The following is a 26,573-nucleotide window of genomic DNA, read 5'->3' as shown; positions in this document are numbered from 1 at the left end:
GCAAGACAAGAGGTTCATGGCAAATTGTGACAGCTCTGGCCACAGATCAAGCCTGCGCACCCAGTAGTCCAGGGGTTCATCGCTCCTCAGAGTGTCGATATCTGCAGTTAATGCCAGGTAGTCCGCTACCTGCCGGTCGAGGCGTTCTTTGAGGGTGGATCCAGAAGGGTTGTGGCGCTGCCTTGGACAGAAAAACATTTGCATGTCTGACGTTACAGACTGGCCAAAGGGCTTTGTCCTTGCAGGTGTGCTCGTGGCAGGATTACTGGCACCTCTGCCCCTGGAATGTTGATGAGTTCCTGAAGTGACATCACCCTTAAAAGCATTGTACAACATGTTTTGCAGGCTGGTTTGTAAATGCCGCATCTTTTCGGACTTGTGGTATGTTGGTAACATTTCTGACACTTTATGCTTGTACCGAGGGTCTAGTAGCGTTGCGACCCGGTACAGGTCCTTCTCCTTAAGCCTCTTGATACGGGGGTCCTTCAACAGGCATGACAGCATGAAAGACCCCATTCTCACAAGGTTGGATGCAGAGCTATCCATCTCCGCTTCCTCATTATCAAGGACTGCATCATCCACGGTCTCCTCCCCCCAGCCACGTACAAGACCAGGGGTCCCCAAAAGGTCACCACTAGCCCCCTGGGAAGCCTGCTCCTGTTGGTCCTCCTCCTCCTCCTCCACAAAGCCACCTTCCTCCTCTGACTCCACTTCTGGCACCTCTCCCTGCGTTGCAGCAGGTGCCTGGGTTCGTTCTGGTGATTCCGACCAGAAATCGTGCGCTTCCAGCTCCTCGTCACGCTGGTCTACAGCCTCATCTGTCACTCGTCGCACGGCACGCTCCAGGAAGAAAGCGAAGGGTATTAGGTCGCTGATGGTGCCTTCGGTGCGACTGACCATATTTGTCACCTCTTCAAAAGGTCGCATGAGCCTGCAGGCATCGCGCATAAGCACCCAGTAACGGGGGAAAAAAATCCCCAGCTGTGCAGATCCAGTCCTACCACCCAGTTCAAAAAGGTACTCGTTGACGGCCCTTTGTTGTTGCAGCAGACGTTCCAACATAAGGAGCGTTGAATTCCAGCGAGTCTGGCTGTCAGAAATCAAACGCCTGACTGGCATGTTGTAGCGCTGCTGAATGTCAGCAAGGCGTGCCATGGCTGTGTAGGAACGTCTGAAATGGGCCGACACCTTTCTGGACTGGGTGAGAACGTCCTGGAATCCTGGGTACTTGGAGACAAAACGTTGGACTATTAAATTTAACACATGTGCCATGCAGGGCACATGTGTTAAATTGCCTAGTCTCAACGCTGCCAACAGATTGCTTCCATTGTCACACACCACTTTTCCGATCTGCAGTTGGTGTGGGGTCAGCCACCGATCGGCCTGTGACTGCAGAGATGACAGGAGTACAGATCCGGTATGGTTTTTGCTTTCCAGGCACGTCATCCCCAAGACAGCGTGACAACGGCGTACCTGGCACGTCGAATAGCCTAGGGGGAGCTGGGGGTGCACAGGTGTGGAGGAGGAGAAGGAGGACCCAGCAGCAGAGTAAGAAGAAGAAGAAGACGAGGTAGAGAGCGATGGAGGAGTAGAGGTGGTGGCAGAACCGCGTGCAATCCGTGGTGGTGACACCAACTCCACTGTTGTTGTTGAGCTACCCATTCCCTGCTTCCCAGCCATTACCAAGTTCACCCAGTGGGCAGTGTAGGTGACATACCTGCCCTGACCATGCTTGGAGGACCATGCGTCAGTAGTCATATGGACCTTTGGCCCAACACTAAGTGACAGAGATGCGGTAACTTGGCTCTGCACATGTTGGTACAGGTGTGGTATTCCCTTTTTAGAAAAAAAATTGCAGCTGGGTACCTTCCACTGCGGTGTCCCAATTGCTACAAATTTGCGGAAGGCCTCAGAGTCCACCAGCTGGTATGGTAAAAGCTGGCGGGCTAAGAGTGCAGACAAGCCAGCTGTCAGACGCCGGGCAAGGGGGTGACAGTCAGACATTGGCTTCTTACGCTCAAACATGGCCTTCACAGAAACTTGGCTGGTGGCAGATGACTGGGAATGGGAACAGGTGGTCAAGGTGGAAGGCGGAGTGGAGGGTGGTTCAGACGGGTCAAGGAGAGCAGAGGTAGAGCAGTAAGATGCTGGACCAGAAGGAGTGTGGCTTTTAGTTTGCCTGTTGCCTTTGAGGTGTTGCTCCCAAAGTGCTTTGTGCTTGCCGCTCATGTGCCTTCGCATAGAAGTTGTACCTATGTGGCTGTTGGGCTTACCAAGGCTCAGTTTCTGACTGCACTCATTGCAAATTACAATGCTTTTGTCAGAGGCACACACATTAAAAAAATCCCACACTGCTGACTTTTTGGAAGTGTGCGATCTGGCGGTAACAGTAGAAGTTGGCGGAGTTGGCGGTATTGGCGGCAATGGCGGGTGCGTTGGCCGGCTGAACACAGGTGCCGATACATGTTGTTGCCCTACTGATCCCTGCGGGCTGTCCTCCCTGCTTCTTCTAAGTCTTATTCTCCTACTGCCTCTCTGACTCTCCGTCTCTCCATCTGAACTACCCTCCTCTTGCTCTCTTCTACTAGGCACCCACAAAACATCAATCTCCTCATCATCATTCTCCTCAGATGCATCAATTTCTTCTGACACATCACAGAAGGAAGCAGCAGCGGGGACCTCCTCCTCATCACTCATTATGTCCATCTCTATCGTGTTCTCTGCCAGAATTAAATCTGGTGTAAGGTCCTCATCTCCTTCATCTTCTTCTGGCAATAATGGTTGCGCATTACTCAGTTCAAGAAACTCATGGGAAAATAACTCCTCTGACCCCAGTGAAGAAGGGGCACCGGTGGTGGAGGAAGTGTTACGTGGGGTGGCCATAGCAGTGGAGGATGAGGAGGATGTTGTGGTAAAGTTAGAAACGGTAGAGGATGGGGTGTGCTGTGTAAGCCAGTCAACTACCTCTTCAGCATTTTGGGAGTTCAGGGTCATTGGCTTTTTAAAACTGGGCAATTTGCTAGGGCCACAGGATTGCATAGCAGCACGGCCCCTAGCACGGCCTCTGCGTGGCGGCCTGCCTTTGCCTGGCATTATTTTTAAAAAAACAACAACAACAACAAAAACTCAGTTGGTTTTTCTGGAAACGATAATACACACAGCTAGATGGCGGGTTGAAGAAAACAGTGTGCAAATAATGCCTACAAGGTCAACGTATACACTACTACAGCGGTGGATACGGATTACGTAAAATATATTATGGCTGCTTGAAAAAAGTCACTCCGGTGTTTTTTCTGGAGACGGTAATATTATGGATATTTAGACAGAATGTGAACAAGGTCACACAGCTAGATGGCGGGTTGAAGAAAACAGTGTGCAAATAATGCCTACAAGGTCAACGTATACACTACTACAGCGGTGGATACGGATTACGTAAAATATATGAATGCTGCTTGAAAAAAAGTAACTCAAGTGGTTTTTCTAGAGACGATAATATTATGGATATTTAGACAGAATGTGAACAAGGTCACACAGCTAGATGGCGGGTTGAAGAAAACAGTGTGCAAATAATGCCTACAAGGTCAACGTATACACTACTACAGCGGTGGATACGGATTACGTAAAATATATGAATGCTGCTTGAAAAAAAGTAACTCAAGTGGTTTTTCTAGAGACGATAATATTATGGATATTTAGACAGAATGTGAACAAGGTCACACAGCTAGATGGCGGGTTGAAGAAAACAGTGTGCAAATAATGCCTACAAGGTCAACGTATACACTACTACAGCGGTGGATACGGATTACGGAAAATATATGAATGCTGCTTGAAAAAAAGTAACTCAAGTGGTTTTTCTAGAGACGGTAATATTATGGATATTTAGACAGAATGTGAACAATGTCACACAGCTAGATGGCGGGTTGAAGAAAACAGTGTGCAAATAATGCCTACAAGGTCAACGTATACACTACTACAGCGGTGGATACGGATTACGTAAAATATATTATGGCTGCTTGAAAAAAGTCACTCCGGTGTTTTTTCTGGAGACGGTAATATTATGGATATTTAGACAGAATGTGAACAAGGTCACACAGCTAGATGGCGGGTTGAAGAAAACAGTGTGCAAATAATGCCTACAAGGTCAACGTATACACTACTACAGCGGTGGATACGGATTACGTAAAATATATTATGGCTGCTTGAAAAAAGTCACTCCGGTGTTTTTTCTGGAGACGGTAATATTATGGATATTTAGACAGAATGTGAACAAGGTCACACAGCTAGATGGCGGGTTGAAGAAAACAGTGTGCAAATAATGCCTACAAGGTCAACGTATACACTACTACAGCGGTGGATACGGATTACGTAAAATATATTATGGCTGCTTGAAAAAAGTCACTCCGGTGTTTTTTCTGGAGACGGTAATATTATGGATATTTAGACAGAATGTGAACAAGGTCACACAGCTAGATGGCGGGTTGAAGAAAACAGTGTGCAAATAATGCCTACAAGGTCAACGTATACACTACTACAGCGGTGGATACGGATTACGTAAAATATATTATGGCTGCTTGAAAAAAGTCACTCCGGTGTTTTTTCTGGAGACGGTAATATTATGGATATTTAGACAGAATGTGAACAAGGTCACACAGCTAGATGGCGGGTTGAAGAAAACAGTGTGCAAATAATGCCTACAGGGCAAATAATGCCTAAAAGGTCAACTTATACACTACTACAGCGGTAGTAAAATAAAAAAAAGTAAAATAAAAAAAAAATGAATATTAAAAAAAAAAATTAAAGTTGGTGCTGCTGAACTACTAGGAGCAGCAGATTAGCACACCAGTCCCACTCCCCAACACTGCTAGACTAATAGCACTGGGCTCTTATAGTAGTAGTAGTAGTAGTAGTAAAACAACAAAAAAATAAATAAAAGCAGTCCTTACAAGGACTACTGTTATTGCAGCAGTCAGCAGATGAGATCAGAAGCAGGACAGCTGCCCACTGCAGCTACATACAGAGCACTGCAGTAGAAGGTAGATTACTAGCCAGCAAAGCTACCTAAGCTTAAATGTCCCTCAAACCCCTGCAGACTTCTGTCCCTCCAATAACAGAGCAGTATCAAAACGATTACTAGCCAGCAAACTTTCAACTGTCCCTGAAATCACTAACAGGCAGCAGCTCTCTCCCTACACTATCTCTTCAGCACACACAGGCAGAGTGAAAAAACGCTGCAGGGCTTCGGTTTTTATAGGGAAGGGGAGTGGTCCAGGGGAGAGCTTCCTGATTGGCTGCCATGTACCTGCTGGTCTGGGGTGAGAGGGCAAAAAAAAGCGCCAACAATGGCGAACCCAAAATGGCGAACGTCGCGCGACGTTCGCGAACTTCCGGCGAGCGCGAACACCCGATGTTCGCGCGAACAAGTTCGCCGGCGAACAGTTCGCGACATCTCTACAGTTCAGTTGTGTTAAATATTAAGTGCCAGTTTCAATTCCATGAGAAAATGTTATTTCATTTTTTATCATGGGAAAACTTGGGAGAAATTCAATATAAAGAAAAAAAAGCTTTTCTCCGTATTCAGTTTTCCCCATAGACTTCTACAGAGTTTTCATGTGACAAGCAGTGAGATAAATTGCACCTGGCTATACTGGAAAATCTGGAATTGGATTAGGAGATAAGATTTTCCTTGTTAAATTGAATTTGGCCCTAAGTGCTAAGTGTTAACAAGACAAGAGGAAGAACGACCCTGCACTGTAGATGTTAGAAGCAATTATAATTTCTATCACTCAGCAAATGATTCCTCCCGCCACACAAAGTTTGGACATATTGTACTCACTCACAAGCCTATTGGGTTAAATTATTTTTAAGAACAAAGTATTGATCGAAATTATGGAAAGATCCTTTATAATGCACATAAGACTGAAATTATGAACATTAATGCTTTATTGTCAAAATCCCTTCTCAGAAAGTTGAATCTTAATTTACCTAAACCATAGCTTATAAATACCTAGGGCTTTTCATTCCCAAAGACTTAAAAAAAATCTTTATTCTGGTCATTAAGAAAACATTTGCTCTTTGCCAAAAATGGATGAATGTCCCTTTGAATCTTAAAGGAAAGGTTGCACTTTTCCTAAGTTGATTTATCCTGTAACCAATTTACCGATCCTGCTTAAACATGGTGATATTAAGGCTCTGGATAGAGGTTTAAACTCTTTTATATGTGTGGTAAGAAACCCGAAATTGCCTTAAAGTGATACTGACACTAAATAACTACTTTTTAAAATATGAATGTACATTCAAAGTTACCTATAGGTCATGTTGATCGTTTTCGTTGATCGTTGATGTTAGTTGAAGTTCCTAAACCTGACTGTTTTGCCAACCTGACCGTCCCATCTCAGGCTGTCAGTTAGAGATTCTAATGCTAACGGACTCCTGCTGCACAAATATGGCAGCCCCCTCATACAGGAACATGGGGCATCAGAAAGGTAATGTAAAATCATTGTGCAAATACTTTATGGCATAGTTATACGTTGCTTTCAAAGGCAATATTATGATAGATGTAAAAATTAGTTTAATTTCTGGTGTCAGTATCTCTTTAACCAAATTACGAGCTCCTTGTGCATTAGGAGGTCTGAAGTTATCTAATTTTAGATCCTTTAATCTAGCTGCAATTTCTAGATATCTCATCAAGTGGGTCTTGGGTGGTGATAAATTCACAAATTCTTCTTTGTTTTCCCCATAACCCATACTCACATATTGGAGATTCTTCATATGAAATGAAAAGACATTCCTCTTGAATGTAAATTTAACCCGTTGTTTAGGGACTCAATTTTTACTTGGAAACTTTTATTTTCCAGTCATGGTTTCAATCACACGTTAACAGCTTTTATGCCTATCAAACTCCTTTGGAATAAATCTAAACCTGGTTATATCTCTCTCACCACTAAACGTCAACTGTTATTAATTAAAGACTTTGTCGACCCTGTTAATGCGAATCTCCTCACTTGGGCAGGTCTAAAAAATCAAACTGATCTGAAAATATTTGACCACTTGTTATTTAAATTTATATTAAAAGTGCTTTTCTCTCAGTCTCCAACAAAAATCTGTTTGCTCTCCAGAAACATTGGGTAGCTGAGGTGATATCGAATCTGAGTGACAACTTAGAGCTCTTAAATATTAACTATTTAACTTGTCAATTTTGTGATCCCACCTCTGACCATAAATGCCCCCTTTCGGATACAATGTTAAAATGGTCAAATTACCTTTTATGTGACATCACCCCCACCCAATTAACCTCGTCAATTGCTACATTTAATAAATGTTTTTCTTCTGAGATATGGAGAGTTCAACACTTTAAACTTATATGGAAAGCTTTATCGTTCCTATAAGGGTTTGGGTCAGTTATTGTTTTGTTCCCAAATGCAAACAGGAAAATGTGAACCTTTTCCATTATCTTTGGAGCTGTCCCCTCATTACCCCAGTTTGACAAAATTTAAGAGACTTTATTTGTTCTAAGTTGAAAATAACTGGTTTATGTCCTTTTAAAAAGGTGCTCCTTCTATTACTTTGGTTAAACACTGTATTTCTAATCCAAATATGATTTCGAACTTAAAGGAACAGTTCAGTGTGAAAATATAAACTGGGTAACCAGTCAGTGTAAACCAAGAGAGCTGAAAAGCAGGAAGTAGTGTTCTGACTGACATGTTATACATCAAATCACTCCAGCCTTTATACATTACATTTTTGGCTAACTAACTATATTAGAAACATGTTTTATTTTGCGCAGCCTATCTATTTACCCAGTTTTTTTTTTACACTGAACAATTCCTTTAATTTTACACTTTGTGGCGGCTTCTAAAAAGGCCCTATTTTTAGTTTTGGATTTTAGAGTTTTCCCCCTCAATAAAAGATATTTTAACACAATTAAAACAGCTACAGTATGCTGGCAAGAGGCCATAAAAACTAGATCAGAAGAACGACATCATAAACTTAGGTTTACTGATGATTGGTCTCTTTATTTTGATCAAGTTGACCCTAGGCATAAATCTAAAATTATTTGTTACTGGTTTAACTATTTTTATTGGGCAGCAAGATCCTTTATCCTGATAACTTCAGACCCAAATGTTCAAATTTTGAACTAAATGTGTTATGCATCATCATAAAACATTCTGGATTTCGTAAATTCACCACGCAAGAGTTTTTTTTTTTTATTGGTTTATATTTATATAGTTGTTATATAATCTTGTGTTGTCAGCTGCATGACATTTAGATTTATTTATTCAAGCTAAATATAATCTGCTACATTTTAAATCGTTTATGCTTTTGTAAAACCCAATAAAAATATTGAAGAAAGATCCTTTATCCTGATAACGCCAGGCCCAAATGTTCAAATTTTGAACTAAATGTGTTAAAGTGGGTGCTTTGCTGGGCTACTTTTAAATGTTTATTTCGATAGGTGTAATTATTGATGAATTGTTATCTGATTTTAACCGGTTTTACAATGGGGGGCACATTTATCAAGGGTCGAATTTTGAATTCTGCAAATAACTCCAAAGTGGTTACTGGACCTCTCCCCCATTGACGTATACAGTAATTCGCCAGGTTTTAGGTGGCGAATAGTCGAATACGAATTCTTAAAGGCCAGAGTATGATAAATCTCGAAAATTTAATTTCACTTTTTAAAAAAAAATTTGAATCAACTTTGGATAATTCCCTATTCGAATTAACCATAAAAATGTTTAAAAAAAATTGTATTCGAATTTTCATTTTGACCCTATGTGTTTCCATGGCAACCTCAGTCTAAAAGAATCACAGAGTCATCTGTAACCTTTGTGGGAAGAAGTTTCCAGAAATGTAGCACTGAATTGGAAAAAAATAGACAAGACGTCAGTACAGAAACCAGCATTTGCACTCCATGTATACCCACTGTAACACCTCTGTATATAATATTATTGTACATCATGTATATCAATCCTTCCTTTTACTCTGTTTAGTTTTGCTAAATGCCCCAAACACATAGAATATTTCCCCTACAGATATTAAAACCAAGCTTGTCATCCTAGAAACTAGTCCTAACAACCTGCCACTGTACAGAATTACCTGGCATTGTCTATTTCTGTGTCACACATTGTATAAAATGATGACTAATAAACACATTTACAATCTTCCCTAAGGACAAACAGAATGAGGCCTGTTATTTGAGAAAGCATAAAGAAGAACTGATTGAAGAACTTGCAACAACCATTGTTCAAAAGGTATACTTTTTTTTCTCTGGTGACTTTAAAGGGGACTTCCATACCTTATTTTGTGATTTAATTGTTAATTTAACATTTGCTACACCTTTAAATTCTGTCATGTAGCATTATTTTTGTTATTCAAATGTAATGAATTTACATATTTTTCTTTCCCATTAAAAAAACAACAAATGTAAGGACCCATAGGGTTTACAGCACCTATGGATTTAAAGAAACAGTAACATAAAAAATGAAAGTGTATTAAGGTAATTAAAATATAATGTATCATTGTCTGCACTGGTAAAAGTTGTGTGTTTGCTTCAAAAACACCACTATAGTTTATATTAACAAAGCTGCTGTTTAGCTATGGGGGTAACTATTCAAAATAGGGCTAAATGGCACAGGTTACATAGACGATAACAGATAAGCTCATTAAAACACATTTGTATTCTACATTCTTATCTGTTTTCTGCTATGTAAGCTGTTCCTTTTTCCTTTATTAGTTTGAATGGCTGCCCCCATGGATGCACATAAGTTTATTTATTGCATATAACAATTGCAGTTTTTCTTGAAGGGATTATGTTATGATTTTATGGAGCAATTTTTATTTCTAAATTACAAATAATCCACTCTACAATATAAAATGTAATTCCTGAACCAGCAAGTGTATTTTTTTTCGTTGTTATATTGGTGTGTAGGCGCCATCCCAGGTCATTTTGTTTGGTCATATGCTTTTAGAAAGAGACAGCACTTTAGGATGGAACTGCTTTCTGGCAGGCTGTTATTTCTCCTACTCAAAGTAACTGAATGTGATGCAGTGGGAACTGGATTTTACTATTGAGTGCTGTTCTTAGATCTACCAGGCAGTTGTTATCTTGTGTTAGGGAGTTGCTATCTGGTTACTTTCCCATTGTTCTGTTGTTAGGCAGCTGGGGCTGAAAGGGAGGGGGTGATATCACTCCAACTTGCAGTACAGCACAGAGTGAGTGAAGTTTATCAGAGCATGTCACATGACCGGGGGCAGCTGGGAAACTGACAATATGTCTAGCCCCATGTCAGATTTCAAAAATAAATATAAAAAAATATGTTTGCTTTTTTGAGAAATCGATTTCAGTTAAGGATTTTGCTGGAGCATGACAGTATACCTTTAAGCAAACACAAAACTTTTTCCAGTGCAGAGCAACAGTACATTATATTTTAATTACTTTGAAACACTTAAATTTTTTGGTGTTACTGTTACTAAGTAGAAGGGTTAGTATATAAGTTAATTCATAAACATATTGACAAAGCTATGTTGACTGCTTCCTGTCACATTTTAATATAGTGTTGGGAAAAGGGTGGCACTTCTACTTTGGCCTCCACCTGATGCATAGGGTGGATGGTGCTGGGAAGACTTGAAGGAAGTAGGGCCCTTGGTGAAGTTTGGGATACAGGAACTCCATAAATGAGGTGTTAGTGATGGGTTTAGCTATGTAAGAGTACATTCTAGGAATGTAAGATAGAAAGACACGTTAGGAAGAGCAGCTTGTGCTCCAATAAGAATTGATTGCTGGAGGTAGCTCTCCCTTCGGAAAGATTGGCCAGTAGTAAAGGGACCACATTGCTGTAATGGAATTCAGGTTATATTTACTACCGAAACCATTTCTGCTGTAAGGGATCTGGGCCATTATGTCCTGAGAGTGTGTCTAAAAACCGTTCAGGTGGATCTCAACAGGAATGCTACACATCTATGCTCTGTAAGATAACTACCTCAAAGAATTTGTAAATAACTCTTTTTGTTGTGTTTGCAATAACCTCTGTCACACTCTTTATTTTTTCTATATTGCAGCAAGAGAGGTGTAATTGCACATGAAATAATCATATTGTAGATTTAGTTAATCCTTTTATCAATGATGTTTAAAGTGGATAAAATGGTTCTGTCACGAATATAGATTATCAAAAGGAAGAAAAGCAAAAGTGAACAAGCTGAAGCCCTGTATGAATGGCAACAGTCAAGAGGCAGTGTCATAACATCACCCGCCACATCTGATCAAAGCATACTGAATCTTCAGGATAGCAATCGAGGACCGGATGCATTATGGGTAACAGTACAGATATAACTTTATAACCTTTTCCTATACAGGTATGGTATCCATTATCCAGAAACCCATTATACAAAAAGCTCCGAATTACAGGAAGGCCGTCTCCTATAGAATACATTTTATTCAAATATGGAAAATACTTTTTCTCTGTAATAATAAAACAGTACTTGGAACTTGATCCAAACTAATATATAATTAATCCTTATTGGATACAAAACAATCATTTTGGGTTTATTTAATTTATAAATTATTTTTGAGTAGACACAGTATGGTGATCCAAATTACAGAAAGATTCATTATCCGGTAAACTCCAGGTTTCTGGATAACACGCCCCATACCTGTATAACTTAACATCTGACACAAGTTTTCCTCATTTCATCAACTGTCAGATTCAAAGGAAGATTTTTTTCAGCTGTTTCTTTTAGGCTTGAAGTTTCATAAAAATGGGAAGGTAAATGCATAAAGATGAGAGGTAGAGGTACCCACAGAATACCCGCAAAGTGATCAGATTTCAGGCAAAAAGTCCCCGTTTACTTGGGCATGCGGCCAGTCTGGTACCCAACCAAGGTGCGGGCTTGATCCCTCACTCTTGTGGTTCTTCCAGTTTTACATTTTTTTTGGGGGAAGAGTCTGCACCGGAGTGACATGACTTGCGTGCCCCCCGGGTCAGAAGGTTAGTTGACCTATTGCTGGTTGTGTAGCGGGAACTTGCGGGTCAAATTGGCGGTTTTGGGTTGAGGGTATGGGTCGGGTTTCAAAAAATGGACCCATGCAGGACTCTAGTGCAATATAGTGGCTTTATTCTTTTACTCACATTTTTCTTTCAGCAACTTCCATCGGAACTTATAAAGGTGGAAAATCTGGTGTTCACATAGTATAAAATATCACACACCTTGATAAGATCGCCATTTATTTTACACAGCTTATTACACTATTTTCCCTGCGAATTACAGTTTAAACAGCATAATAAATAGGCCCCATAATATCATAAAACCTGTCAGCCTAGGTTTTCTCCTGTGCTGTGATCTATTCAGAAGAAAAAAAAGTAGAAAGTAGTAGCAAGATGTGGTCTATCAGTGTCAAATAGAAGGGAGGGGATTGCCCTTGGAAGTTCATATAAGGAAGCCTAGTCAGCCCCAGTTTCTTCAGTCAAAAGTAGGAGGTACTTATCATGCTTGACAAAGGGGCGTGACCCCGAAACGTTGCATTCTGCACAATAAACGAGCAGGTATATTCTGCAACTTGAATGCATGTGTGCCAATCTTTTCCTGTTCTATTCTCAGAAATACATCACTGGCAAAAATGCCTGTTGTGACATTATCCTAATGACATCACCATTTAATGGTGAAAGAAAAATCATACATATATATATACTGTATGTATGTATATATATATATCCATGTTCATCTGGGTGGCACACTGTTTCTCATCAATTAACCGGGTGCACGGTAAAAAATATACATACACTGTTCCAATGACCAGCAACTCCAGGGGTTTCAGTGAAAATATTGTATTTAAATATATGCAGTTACAGCCAACGTGACGTTTCGGTCCACTCAGGGACCTTTCTCAAGGCAACTCCACCCTATACCCCTAAGGGTATAAGTAGCCAATAGTGATTAATCAATTAAGGAAATTACATCATCAGAAAGTGACATGTGCTATATATAGTACTAAAATTACGAATTACAATACCTAAAAAATGTTAAAAATTACCTAAACATGTCATATTTAAATCTGTGATAAATAAAGCAGTGTTATAAAATGTAATAACAGTTACCCAAAAAGTTGTAATTCAATATATAGTGCTAAAATTGAGTTATATACAATTTAGTATATCGTGCTACATTACGTGCAATATCATATAAGACGTATAATACAACTTAAGACATCTATCTCACTGTATGTATCTATCCGGGGCTAAATCACTATCCATTACACTAAATTGTAAATTTCTAAACTGATATATCTCAGAATCATATAACAATAATATAATCCAAATTCAATCCAACAAGTAAAAGGTTATTATAAAGGAATATTAATGGAAAGATCCAAATACACCCAGAAATTCCTCAAAGTTCCATAATCGCCTTCCAGTCAATAGAAGGAACCAAATGTATCCAGGATTCCTCCATGTCCAAGTTCCATGAGTACAACAATTATTTCTCAGTCAGGAAGCAGTTTAATTGGAACGCCTTATTAAGACCCCTAGGGGCCACACAATCCAGCTCCAGAGTGTGTGTGTGTGTGTGTGTATACATACACCGTATATACTCAAGCATAAGCCGAGTTTAAAGCCTACCTCGGCTTATACTCGGGTCAGCGGGCAGTAGTTGAGATTGCAGTCACTTTTAATCATTCCTATACCAACAGTTCACTTGGGGGCAAATTCACTAAGATTCGTAGTTGCGCCAGGCGCAACTTCGCCGCACTTCGCCAGGCGTTGTTTTCGCCACCACTCCGCAAATTCACTAAAATCCGAAGTTGCGCACAGGGGTAGCGTAAGATTGCGAAGTTGCGCTAGCATTGATTCGCTAAGCAAAGCGAAGTTACGCTAGCGATGGTTAATTTGCATATGGCGCCAAATTCAAATTTCAATGGAGGAATACGTACAATCACTACAAATGCCTGGGAAACCTTCAAAACATCAAATAAAATTTTTTTTTTGCCCTACACATGTGCCCACTGTATAGTTAAGTTGCCATGAGTTAGGAAATGTAGGGGGGAAGGAGGGGAGTCCCAAAAAATTTTTCGATCTTTTTCAGCCTATCACCCATAATATAGAAAAAACGCCAGCGTTTTTTGGGACTTAGAAAAAATGTGAACTTTTTTTGAAGCAATCCCTATCTACTCTATTGCGCTTCGCCTGGTCTGAGGTGGCAAAGGAAGTCTAGCGTAAAAGGTAGTGTTCAGTACACTACGCGCGTTAGTGAATTTGTGTAGTTACATCCGTAGCCAAAATTCGCCTGGCGTAAGGGTGTGAAGTAACACTAGCGAATTTACGCCAGTGTTCGGCGCTTTGGCGCTTAGTGAATTTGCCCCTTGGGGAGAGACTGCAATATCCCACTATGCCCTCTGTTGGTTATATGAAAGAATAACAGTGCACCCTCTGTTGGTTATATAAAAGAATAACAGTGACTGCAATATCACACAGCACCATCTGTTGGTTATATCAAAGAATAACAGTGACTGTAATATCACACAGCACCCTCTGTTGGTGATATGAAAGAATAACAGTGCGCCCTCTGTTGGTTATATGAAAGAATAACAGTGCACCCTCTGTTGGTTATATGAAAGAGTAACAGTGACTGCAATATCACACAGCACCCTCTGTTGGTTATATGAAAGAATAACAGTGCGCCCTCTCTTGGTTATATGAAAGAATAACAGTGACTGCAATATCACACAGAGCCCTCTGTTGGTTGTATGAAGGATTAACAGTGATGACAATATCACACAGCGCCCTCTGTTGGTTGTATGAAGGATTAACAGTGATGACAATATCACACAGCACCCTCTGCACATGGTAGTGGGGACAGTGGGACAATGCACACAGTAATCCGTTTGGCAATTCTCTGTCACCATCAACTTTGCAAAGAAGTCCGGTTGATCGCTGGGGAGGGGTCTATTTGGCGGAATGTGCACTGCTGGGAGACAGGGCTGTAGTTGTGTCTAGGCTTATACTAGAGTCAATAAGTTTTCCCAGTTTTCGTAGGTAAAATTAGGTACCTCAGCTTATACTCGGATCGGCTTATACTCGAGTATATACGGTATATATATATATATATATATATATAGATATATATATATATATATATATCTACAGTCACAGACAAGTAACTACACACTGCATAAAAACACTCTCTCACAGATATATTTATTTCTATATAGCTTTTTGTTTCAGAATTCCATGCCACAGATGAATTCCTGAGCCTCATATTAAATACTACAAATCCGAATGCCACTTTCTCATTTGTCTAAGAGAGTAAATCACAATTATAGTCACTGCAGAAGCACTGATGCCGCAGGATAGCAATTTATCAGTCACTGATGTATTACAGTACAGTTATTCAACATCAAGGAAGCTGAGCCATATTTACTGAAAAACAGATTACAGGTAAACACTTTTGGGCAAAACAATCGAAATTTCATTTATTTCCCAATAAATAATTTTTTAAGCCTTTAAGGGACACCATATTTCATGTCAGTGGTGACAAGAACTGCAATCACCTTCTTAGTCCTTTGCAGTTTAGCTGAGCCATATTGCCACCTGCTGGCCTTTCTTAGTCTCTGAGTTGACATGTGAATGTTGGATATTTCAGTGAGTCAAATGCCAGCAGAGGTCTTAAACCTGTAAATTTTAGGGACCTATATTTTTTCTGTTTTATTTTGTAACCCTTGTATTTATTGTGAAACCCCACTTATAAAATGATAGTACAGTACTGTGTAACTTTCTGCTGATATATAAATAAATGATGACGATTGCAAACAGTCAAAGGTTTCTACTCACTAGACTAGTGGTTTCCAGACTGAAATACCAACCTTAAAGGGATACTGTCATAGGAAAAATATTTTTTTCAAAATGCATCAGTTAATAATGCTGCTCCAGCAGACTTCTACACTGAAATCCATTTCTCAAAAGAGCAAACATAATTTTTTTATATTTAATTTTGAAATCTGACATGGGGCTCAACATATTGTCAATTTCTCAGGTGAGCCTAGTCATGTGACTTGTGCTTTGATAAACTTCAGTCACTCTTTACTGCTGCACTGCAAGTTGGAGTGATATCACCCCCTCCCTCTCCCCCCAGCAGTTTAACAACAGAGCAATGGGAAGGTAACCAGATATCAGTTCTAATCTAAGAACAACACTCAGTAATAAAATCCAGGTCCCACTGCAACACATTCAGTTACATTGAGTAGGAGAAACAATAGCCTGCCAGAAAGCAGTTCCATCCTAAAGTGCTGGCTCTTTCTGAAAGCACATGACCAGGCAAAATTACCTGAGATGGCTGCTTACACACCAATATTACAACTAAAAAATACACTTGCTGGTTCGGGAACAAAATGTTATATTGTAGAGTGAATTATTTGCAGTGTAAACAGTATAATTTAGAAATAAAAACACATCATAAAAGGCATGTCAGAATCCCTTAAATTATTTGTTATGAATTAAAGGGGTGGCTTAAACTAGAAAAATACTAACTCCACTGCATTAGACCATCAATACTCGGCTATCTTTAATGCCATGTCTTTCCCGGCATAGGCAGAGAATAATGAAGATTTAGGAAGGCTTAGCCTCACCAAAGAGGTTCCAACTGCTATATGCACACATATATAATTATTCATTCTTTAATGCAAAGCCTTCTACTGGTAGCCTCTCCAAACAAAAATGTCACCCCTAGCCCTGCCTTGTAGTTATGTTTTACACTTGTGCAGGGTGAACCACTCTGGAAAGGTGTGGCTTTTTTCTATAATACAGTCTACCTGTGGCCAGTACTTGGCTTTCCAGCACAAAGAAGCAACATGCAAAGTGCAAAAACAGGTATTTTTTGTACTTTGCCCATTGTCCTGCTGCTTGCACCCTGAAGCACAGCTTTTGGTTTTTTGAATGGTGGTATAACCAGGAAGCATTATGGAAAGAAACACAGGCAGAGTTAAGGAAACTTGCACTTTGGTAAAAAAAGAAAAAAACATAGAGTTAATACAAAGGCGAGAACCTTGTTCTACTTCCAACAGGTCTGCCTTTTATTAACTGAACCCTACCCTCTTGCTGGTTCCTATATATATATATATATATATATATATATATATATATATATATATATATATATATATATATATATATATATATACACATACATATATATATATATATATATATATATATATATATTGTATTGGGCTGTGTATTACTAGTAATTATTTTGTGTACCAGAAAACAATGGTAAGACTGTATTTACAATCGCTGTATCTTAAATTTCAGAGGTCTCATTCTGCATTTTCCCTGATGAGTGAAGATACCCCAAGCAACAATGCTGACATGAAATCCGCCCGACAGGAAACGATTTGCCAACATCCGAGAAATTTCAGTAAAAAAGCAAAAGAAAGGAGGCCTTCTACACTTCCAAGCTGGAAAAGTGTTGACAGCCTATATGACTCAAGTAAACTATATGAATTGTTATTATTGTTACAAATGTTACTGATACAGCTGAATTCTGTATGAAGGACGGCTTGTCCTAAACTTTTGTGTTCTTGCAGGGGGAAATGCAGCCAGTGTCCACCCTCCTTCCTTTTACTTGTACCCTAACTTGTGCAATGCTGCACAATAGACCCTGTACTTACCACCTGCCCCTTGAGCTACAATTTTTGTTGACTGCTCAGAAGCATACAATAAGTTCAGATTGTCTGTAATAGACAACACAAAAAAGGCTTTGCAGAAATTTTGAAAGCAAGCAAAAGTAAGCAAATCTTCTCAAAGGCTAGAAATTTGGAGCCATTTTCCCATTGCACGTATGGAGAAGCAGTTGATTATGATTTTTATAATAATACAGAACTTGTATGCAGTGCTTTTAAGCAAGGCATATGAAATGTTCACTATAATGGGAAAAAACACGTGACCTAATTACATTCTTCATTAGTTGTGCCTTAGCAATATTCTCCCAAAAGGTCACTCGGCCCACCTCTCAGCCCAACAGTTCTACAAATAACATCTCCTCTCACATGCTACATTTTGACATTTAGAAGGAAATTAAAGCAAACTGAAATTAATAAATAATGTAGAAAATGCATCTGTCATCCTCACGCTCAGGAAAATCTGAATATGCATTCCTTGTTTTGCACAATGTTTTGTTACAATGGTTTATTTTGACTTAAAAGAATATTTATTTTTCATAAAAACATTTAGAGGTATCACCACTAGTGGTTGGTAGCCAATAGTCACTTAACAGAGGCATATAGAACTTGCACTAGTCAAGTTTTCATATGCCTATATAGATATCATCCCATATGTATTGTAAAAGCGTTTTTATGGCCTTTTTTTTAAAGAACTAAAGTTGTTCTCAACAACAGAACCAGATCATTTCCCCTGTGACAGTCTGCACCAGTGTGCCAACTCTTCCAAATCCAATCCTTTTTATTTGCTTTGAGCTTTGTATGAGTTTAATGCAGGCTAAAAGACAGAAATGGGGCACTGACATGGGTACATACCAGCAAACATTTCTATGGAATATTCCTAAAAAAGCATTTATACTAAGGGGCATATTTATTTACATCACCTGTAATATTGTCCATAGCAACCAATCAGATATTTGCTTTTGCTATCTAACTTGTAGGTGACTATTTATAATTGCTGATTGGTTGCTATGGGCATCATCACCAATGAGGTTTATCTCCAATGTTAATAAATATGCTTCAAATGGTGATGTATATATATAAACAATATTAGGGAAAGTTATTGGCAGGTGCCTTTGATTTTCCCATGTGATGTATTTGTTTCCCCCTTGCTACAGATTTTCTTATATATATTCTTTTAATGGACAACAAAAGAGAAGGTCACATGTAGACCAAGTGCTTAAGTACAGTCACTGGTGTAACTAGATAGTAATGGGCCCCACAACTAATTATTTTTCAGGCCCTCAAAATGTCTAGAGGTTGACTTGTTTTACCAATATTTATTTAATTTCTATATGAATTAGAGGCTCATGGGGCCCCTATACCTCCTGCCCCCCCCTGCAGCTGCAGGGTCTGCTTCTTCTGTAGTTACACCCCTGAGTACAGTATGAGTGTTTTGGAAATGAAAAGAAATGCCTTCCTTGCTGCAGAATACCATTTTTTTTCTACAACTACAGTATGTTTGTTTTTACAAAAGTACTCCTAGGTCCTATCTTTACTGCATTAAAGATATAAATAATCTTCATATATTTATGGTAAGGTTACAACCTTAGATGTATCTCATCTGCCACTCAAATAAAATTTAAAAGCACATTCCAGAACATTTTTGGTGAACCCCTTATATTATTGGGTGTAGGACCCAGAGTGCTGACTGTCAAAGATGTCCTTCGTTAATCAATAAAGAGATTTGAACTCCAAGTGGGTCCTCTTTATTTACTGAAGATCCAGTCAAGCATGTAGGTTAAAAAAGCCCAACAACACAAGAATTCAAAACACCCCCCCCTCACTGCAATTCCTGAAGGGGAAATGACAATGCGTTTATTAAATACTGTGCATATTAAAATACAAAAGTAAAAACATCCTACACAAATTAAGAATGCAGCTACATACTGATGGTTCAATTGGATTAAAGGGTAAACTGCTTATATTAATAAAGAGCATAGATTAAAATGTGTACTTTACACCACTTACAGGGGAACTGCCCACTTTGAACCCCCCTAATGAGGGATGATGGGTGACAACTTGTGGCATATAGCAGTGTATTGGTTGAAGTTTCCTTACGGTATACTTCTGTATACAAAATGGCATCTCTTAGTAAGAATGTTACTTTTTAATTAATATGTAAGATGCACATTAAAGGGGCTGTTCACCTTTTGATTAACTTGTATTATGATGTAGAGAATGATATTCTGAGACAATTTGCAATTGGTTTTCATTTTCTATTATTTGTGGGTTTTGAGTTATTTAGCTTTTTATTCAGAAGCTCTCCAGTTTGCAGTTTCAGCAATCTGGTTGCTAGGGTCCAAATTACCCTAGCAAGCATGCATTGATTTGAATAAAGACTGGAATATGAATAGGAGAGCTTTGAATAGAAAGATGAGTAATAGAATGTAGCATTAAAAATAATTTTGTATCTTTACAGAACACTTGTTTAGATGGGGTTAGTAACCCCCATTTGAAAGCTGGAAAGAGTCTGGAAAAAATAATTAAAAAATGATAAAAAATTAAGGCCAACCTTAATAAATATTGTACAGGATAGATTCATAGCTCTTGTGTATTATAATAGATGTCATTTATATTTTGTGAATGATCTCACTAACTAAGGATAACCTTTTTTTCTGGGATCTAGTGAATATCTATTGCTGAAGTAGATATTAAATTGAAAAAAATATGCTATCAGCCTTTCCATTTTGGGGGTGTTCCATTCTCCCATGGAAAGACCCCTATAATATCATATATATTAAGCTTAAGGTTTAGCCTGGTGTAGCTACGAAGAGGTTCAATAAACTAATGTGCTTTTATTACACAGGTCCCTCACCAGTTCTACAGCGGTCTGATGGAAATTGGGTAGCCCTTCAAAGCATTACATTGTCTCCTCCACGAATGCTTGCTCAGCCAAAGAGTCAAGTCCTCAAGGCCTTTGAAAATGAGTCCAGAGTTATGTCAGCATATGATGAGATGGCCTCAGATAGTGATGAGGAAGTTGACTGGAGCTTAGCCCTCAGTTCATACAGTCGAAGACAGTTGTCAGATGATTCCTGCTATGCAGACTCCCAGTGCAACCCTGAATGGGTGTGCAATAATGATTACTATCAGCCGGTGACATCCCCATCATCTGGCCTATACACCAACACTGAAACTGTGTATTCTGATCCAGAGACCTCATCACTGAACTCATTGAAAGAAACAAGGCAATGTTCCAAGTCACTATGGCCAAACAGAAAAGTCCCTTATAATCAGATGCAAAAGGACCATGGCTATGGAAAGATGGATATTAACTTTAACCCTCAGTCTAATAGTATGGACTATTCAGACAGTAGTGAAGCAGAGAAAACCCATTTTGATGTAGAAAAAAAGTCCAGGAGGTGGAAAAAGAACAAAACAGATTTCATGAAGGGGCAGAAAAGATCTCTAAGCACAAATAAGGTATAGTATTTATTGCTGATGTTAATTGTTATAAACACAAAATAAAATAATGATGTGATCTGATATATTTATCTGCTTTAATAATTTCTTTTTAAATAGTAAAAGCTGCGTTTATTGGTTTCCAGCCAATTTTTTTGCACTTCACACCCTTCTTTCTACTTACACCTAAATTAGTCTGGACCGTCTTCTGTCTTGCAAATTCTTCAGTTTCATTTAAAGGTCACCTTTACATTACAAACCAAAAAGCCCCAGTTTGAAAATTCAATGCGAGGTGCAGAGCACAGTGTCAGGATGCACTCTGCCCTTACTGACTGTCTGAATGACGTGCAAATGAGGAAAGGTAAAGATGGCAGTAGAAAATGCGCCTATCTACCTTCCACTGGCCTTTTTTCACTGCAGTTAACAAAACTGTTTGGTTGTCCAGGTCACTAATCCTGACAAACTAAAATCAGATTGAGTATAAGGCTTCAGTTTTAATAATATTTTTTTGCTTATATTACTATTCAGGCCCTTTGCTATTCTTCCATTCTGAATGATTGTAAAAACTCTAAACCTGATAGCTGCACAACAAAAAAATCTCCTTGTCAATTGAAGACTATTTGAAAGTGACTTAGAATACTCTTGTCTACATGACAATAAAGGAGAGCTCAAGGAGAGTTAGTGCATTTTCTTATGATATGTGAGGGGGTGTAGAGAAGTGAATGTATACACTGGATTATGCTAAACACAAGCTTTATACACCTGAAGTAAAAAGTCTGACGTACAGTATATAATAACATTTTGACTTTTTGCACAAGTTTTCTATCTTGTAAAGGCACATTTACATAACAACCTACAATGCAGGTTTTCCCCCCCTAGAATTCCAGTGTCAATTAGGCTGTGGGCAGGGTGATACCCACTGCAATTATTGTGTGTGATGTGTCAAAATGAACACAGTTGCGGCTAGCATTTCCAGAGAGAGAGAGAGGGTTGCACCATTACCAGGGCTCTAGTTAAAAATGGCATTAGCATGTGATTCTTTTGGCACATGTCTGCTGCCCCTATTTATGATAGGGAACCACATACATAGGGTAGAGATCACAGAGTCTTCTGTGTTTATATAGTAAGGAAGTTTGCCATGTCTTTTATCCACAAAGCAGCACATTTTCACCATATTTATAGCAGAATAACAGGGGGTTGAAATTCAAGTGCAGCTAATTCTTTAAAATGCATACTATTGCAATTCTGAATTAAATGTAGTAGCACTTTAAATTGTTGGTGTTCATAGCTTGTCACTTTTGGTGCTTGTTGTCTACTCCTGATATTTTAGATGCAGGTGTGCTGTATGCAAGCACACTGGGTACCCTGGATACGTCAAAAAGCACACAATGTGTGATTCACAAGAGGGGGGAGGGAGGGACAAGCAGTGCTGAGTGCAACTATGCAGAAACACAAGGAGTGCCTTTTGATACAAGTACTTATAATGAATGGGATTTTTCACTCAACTGACTGCAGCTATATTTAGTAATTGTGTGACCTCCCTAAGCATGTTGTCTCAGTATTGTGAACAATCTAAAAACAACTAAACTGAAAAAAGTGTTTGGAAGGTGAACAACCCCTTTTAGCAGTTCTTATTGGATCCAACAGAAAGCATTTTCAGGCTATTTTCTCTGCATTCTTGAGTGAATAATGTATACAGTTGACAAAATATCTGGTCTTTCATGGAGCTGTTATATCATTATAATGATTCATATTAATTTAAACCAAAGAAATCTGGTCATTAGCTGCCCTATAACATATTGGTTTTTAACTTTTTTGTTTTTTCCCAGTTATAAAATATGATTTTAGACTGCACAGCAGGGCTTTTTCCAGTGGTGTTTGGCTCCATCCAATGGTGATGTCTAAAATGATTTACATACATTTTCTTTTAGTATAACATCCACTAGGACAATTTTTGGTCATGGTTTCCTCATTTTCTTAATTGGAATAATTATAACAATCCTGTTTTGCCTCAAATGTAATGTACACTTTACATTTTGCATTTGGTTCTTCAGATTTGAATAAAATCTGTTCACCTTGCCAGACGTGACAGTAATTCCCTATAATAAATGTTATGAGAAGAACACATCTATCAGGCTATTCCTACTTGTTAGTGAATTTGTTGTAATGTTATGGTATTATAGGATTTGTATTTTATTAACATTTTACTGTTTTTATTTTTATTCAGATATTAACAATGATCTCACTTTCCTTTGTTTTGAAAAAAGAAAAAAACTTGTTGATGCCTTATACATTCCAAACTACACATTCAAGATAATTCAAGTAGAATTCAGGTCTGCTGTGATGTTTTATAAAGATAATGAATTCATGTGTCCTATGCCAGACACTGGCAATGTTAAATGGGGAGCATTCAGTGCCTGCATCATGAGAATGGGAAGCAGCCAATCAGGGCTGCAGTGATCAGATGGCCATTGACAACACTATGCTTTCCATGATGTGGTTTTATTGCTTTGCAGAGCAAAACCTTTCCATAGCAATGGAAAGAATGTCAGTGAGAAAACATTGTTAGGGGTTTATTGAATCAGAATATTTATAGAATGCTGAAAAGGTTGATGTAGTTTTCCAATAGTTATGTTCACAAAATTTGGGTACTTCTGATGCTGATTTAGACATATATAAAATAGCATTTGTTTCCAACGCTACCTGCTTTTACTTCCTGAACTGTGGCCCATTAGCAATGCTCACCAGGTATTGCCGATGGTTCGGGTGCCCGTACACGGACCCATTACTTGGAAAAAATTAATACACCTTCATATAAAGCAGGGTTACTCACAACTCCTACAGTATTTGGATGCCCGGAAGCAGCGCTCCAAACCCGCAGCAAGCGGAGAGTCTGATTGACAGACACCATCAAATGCGCACACTCCACAGACCAAGAGTAGCATTAAAACTGGCAACTTTTATTTTCACATTTTAAAAACCTAACGTGTTTTGTTTGTAGACATAGGCATTTAAAAAAAAACGTACTCACGCCTGGATTTGTGGGAAGTTCACAGAGGCAAAGTTTTAGGGGCTGCATGCTGTCCACTTTACACAGTAATAGGGAATTGCACTGGGTATTGCTCCAGGTTTAAAATCTCCTGGCACTGCTCCTGTTTCTTCATGTAGAGAGACATGTGGGGCAGTCGCCATTAATGACGTCGTTCCTTCCAAACTCTTTGTTGCATTTCCTTACACAAAATATGGAAAATAAATAACCATCACATTCACTTAAATAGAATCAAAACTGCAGGAACATATTCGTTACAGATGTAGCAACATTTCTTTGTAACATTGTCAATAACACTTCCATCTCAATTAAAAATTGATACAGTAGCTATTTATATTTCAGTTACAAAGTGCTACAATAACTAATCTATAACATTTTAATAGTTACACATACTATATAATCAAAACTAATAATCACATCCTCAACAATGTTACTGGAGATCACCCGAATCATACAAAACAGCTCATGTCCCACTCTTCACATTTAGACCATTTGGTTCATGAGTATTTAAATTACAAATCCAGTTTTCCCATAGGTTATAATAGTTACTTACCCCTCAGAGCAGGCAAACACTTTTAGATGGAAAAAAAAAAATCAGCAGTTATTATTGGGCTGTCTCTTTTCACTTACTCCACTGTTTGGTAACTGTACTATAATGATCATCACTTAATTTGATACCCTAAATATGAAACAGTTAAAGGGACAAGCATATGAAAATATTCTTTTTCAGCCTTCACATAAGTGTTGGAGGAACAGTTTTGCAATCTGAACTGTAACACTCAACACTAGTTTCTTTATAAATAAAAGTTTAGGACCCAGTGGTTCCTAACCATTTCGGTAATATATTGAGTAAGAGTTATTAAAGTAAGGTGCTATTGTAAGTACATCAATAGTGAGGCAAGGGAGTATGACAAAGAATAAACAGTTTCACAGAGGCTCATTAACCATTCTTAATGGGAGATAGATGAATGTGAAAGTACAGGAATGCCTTAGTAAAATGAATCCCTGCTAGTTGAAGCCTCTCAGGGATGAAACAAGAAAAAAAGAGTCATTTTACAACTGTGGTCCCTTCACTAGTCTGGTGTCACTTGGCCAGTATTAAGATTATGTTACTTCTCTTTGGCAGAGCAAAATGTTGCTTTTGCTAAGATTCTTTGCTTTTCTCACAACTCTTATGAGTGTACCTTGATAAAGCTGTCTACCTATATGTATACCTTGTTCATGGGGTCCATACTCCCTTTATTTGCTAAGGGTTTTGGGTCACCTTAGGCTCAATGCTTTGGTACTGCAGCTTTCTGCTCCAGACTCCACCTCTGGTACCATGGAGAGACCAAAAAAGATGAGCCATGGGCTCTTCCCATATACACTAAGGGCATAGGCTACAGAGGACTGTAGTTTTTCACCTTTTCACAGCATTTTAATATTCCCTATCAGTTACTGAAGTGGATACCCCATATAGAGGGTAATTGATAAAAGTTCAATATATATATATATATATATATATATATATATATATATATATATATATATATATATATATATATATATATAGACAAATACAAGATTCCTCTGCACTCAACCCATTATCAATATATTTAAGACAGAGACATTTTGTGCATACTGCTACTGAAAAATGCCTTACCCTTTAAACAAAACAGGGATTGTTTGTCCATATATTGCAATATATTTAAGCTGGCCAACTGCGTCAAAGTCATCCCATATCTGGCCAGTCCTATGCTCAATTTTCATCTGATTCATTAATTCCCTCTTATAACATGTATAATTAAACCATAGAATTCTTAATGAATCAGATGAAAATTGAGCATAGGACTGGCCAGATATGGGATGACTTTGACGTAGTTGGCCAGCTTAAATATATTGCAATATATGGACAAACAATCCCTGTTTTGTTTAAAGGGTAAGGCATTTTTCAGTAGCAGTATGCACAAAATGTCTCTGTCTTAAATATATTGATAATGGGTTGAGTGCAGAGGAATCTTGTATTTGTCTATATGTATTTTGTGGTCACACCCTCATTGCACCCCCGCCTAATGATTTTAAAAACTAGTGGTGAGCACAACTTTCCCTTGTTTGTTATATATATATATATATATATATATATATATATATATATTTTTTTTTTTTTTTTTTTTTTTTTTTTTGCAGTCTTTCTGTGATATATCAGAAACCGATACAAACAGCAGAGGATCACATCACAGGACCATAACAGATAATCAAGAACAAAAACTAAAAACTAGATTATGTGAATTAACGGCAAAGATGAGTGACAAAGAAACTTCATCTGGAGAAGAGCATGATCCAGAGATGAGACTGGAAAGCAGAAACCAAGAGATGGTATCTGAGGAGAGTGGCATGTGTGTGCAAGAGGAGCTAAAAAAGGTACTTACATCTATT

General features: G+C 38.5%; 1 protein-coding gene across 2 annotated transcripts in view; it reads left to right on the top strand.

Annotated features, from left to right (window-relative positions):
- The window catches only part of myrip.S (myosin VIIA and Rab interacting protein S homeolog), a 212,934-nt gene that overhangs the window by 149,817 nt on the left and 36,544 nt on the right, over positions 1–26,573 (top strand). For both annotated transcript variants that reach the window (XM_041567558.1, XM_041567557.1), the window contains exons 7-11: positions 9,171–9,251; positions 11,162–11,311; positions 17,298–17,475; positions 20,514–21,130; positions 26,325–26,558. In XM_041567558.1, the coding sequence (XP_041423492.1) occupies positions 9,171–9,251; positions 11,162–11,311; positions 17,298–17,475; positions 20,514–21,130; positions 26,325–26,558 (1,260 nt within the window). The remainder of the gene's footprint in view (positions 1–9,170; positions 9,252–11,161; positions 11,312–17,297; positions 17,476–20,513; positions 21,131–26,324; positions 26,559–26,573) is intronic.

Source organism: Xenopus laevis, chromosome 6S, assembly GCF_017654675.1.
Source record: "Xenopus laevis strain J_2021 chromosome 6S, Xenopus_laevis_v10.1, whole genome shotgun sequence".
Classification (NCBI taxonomy): Eukaryota; Metazoa; Chordata; class Amphibia; order Anura; family Pipidae; genus Xenopus; species Xenopus laevis.
The sequence above is the reverse complement of the archived record's forward strand: the minus strand, read 5'-3'. Positions and strand labels throughout refer to the sequence as shown.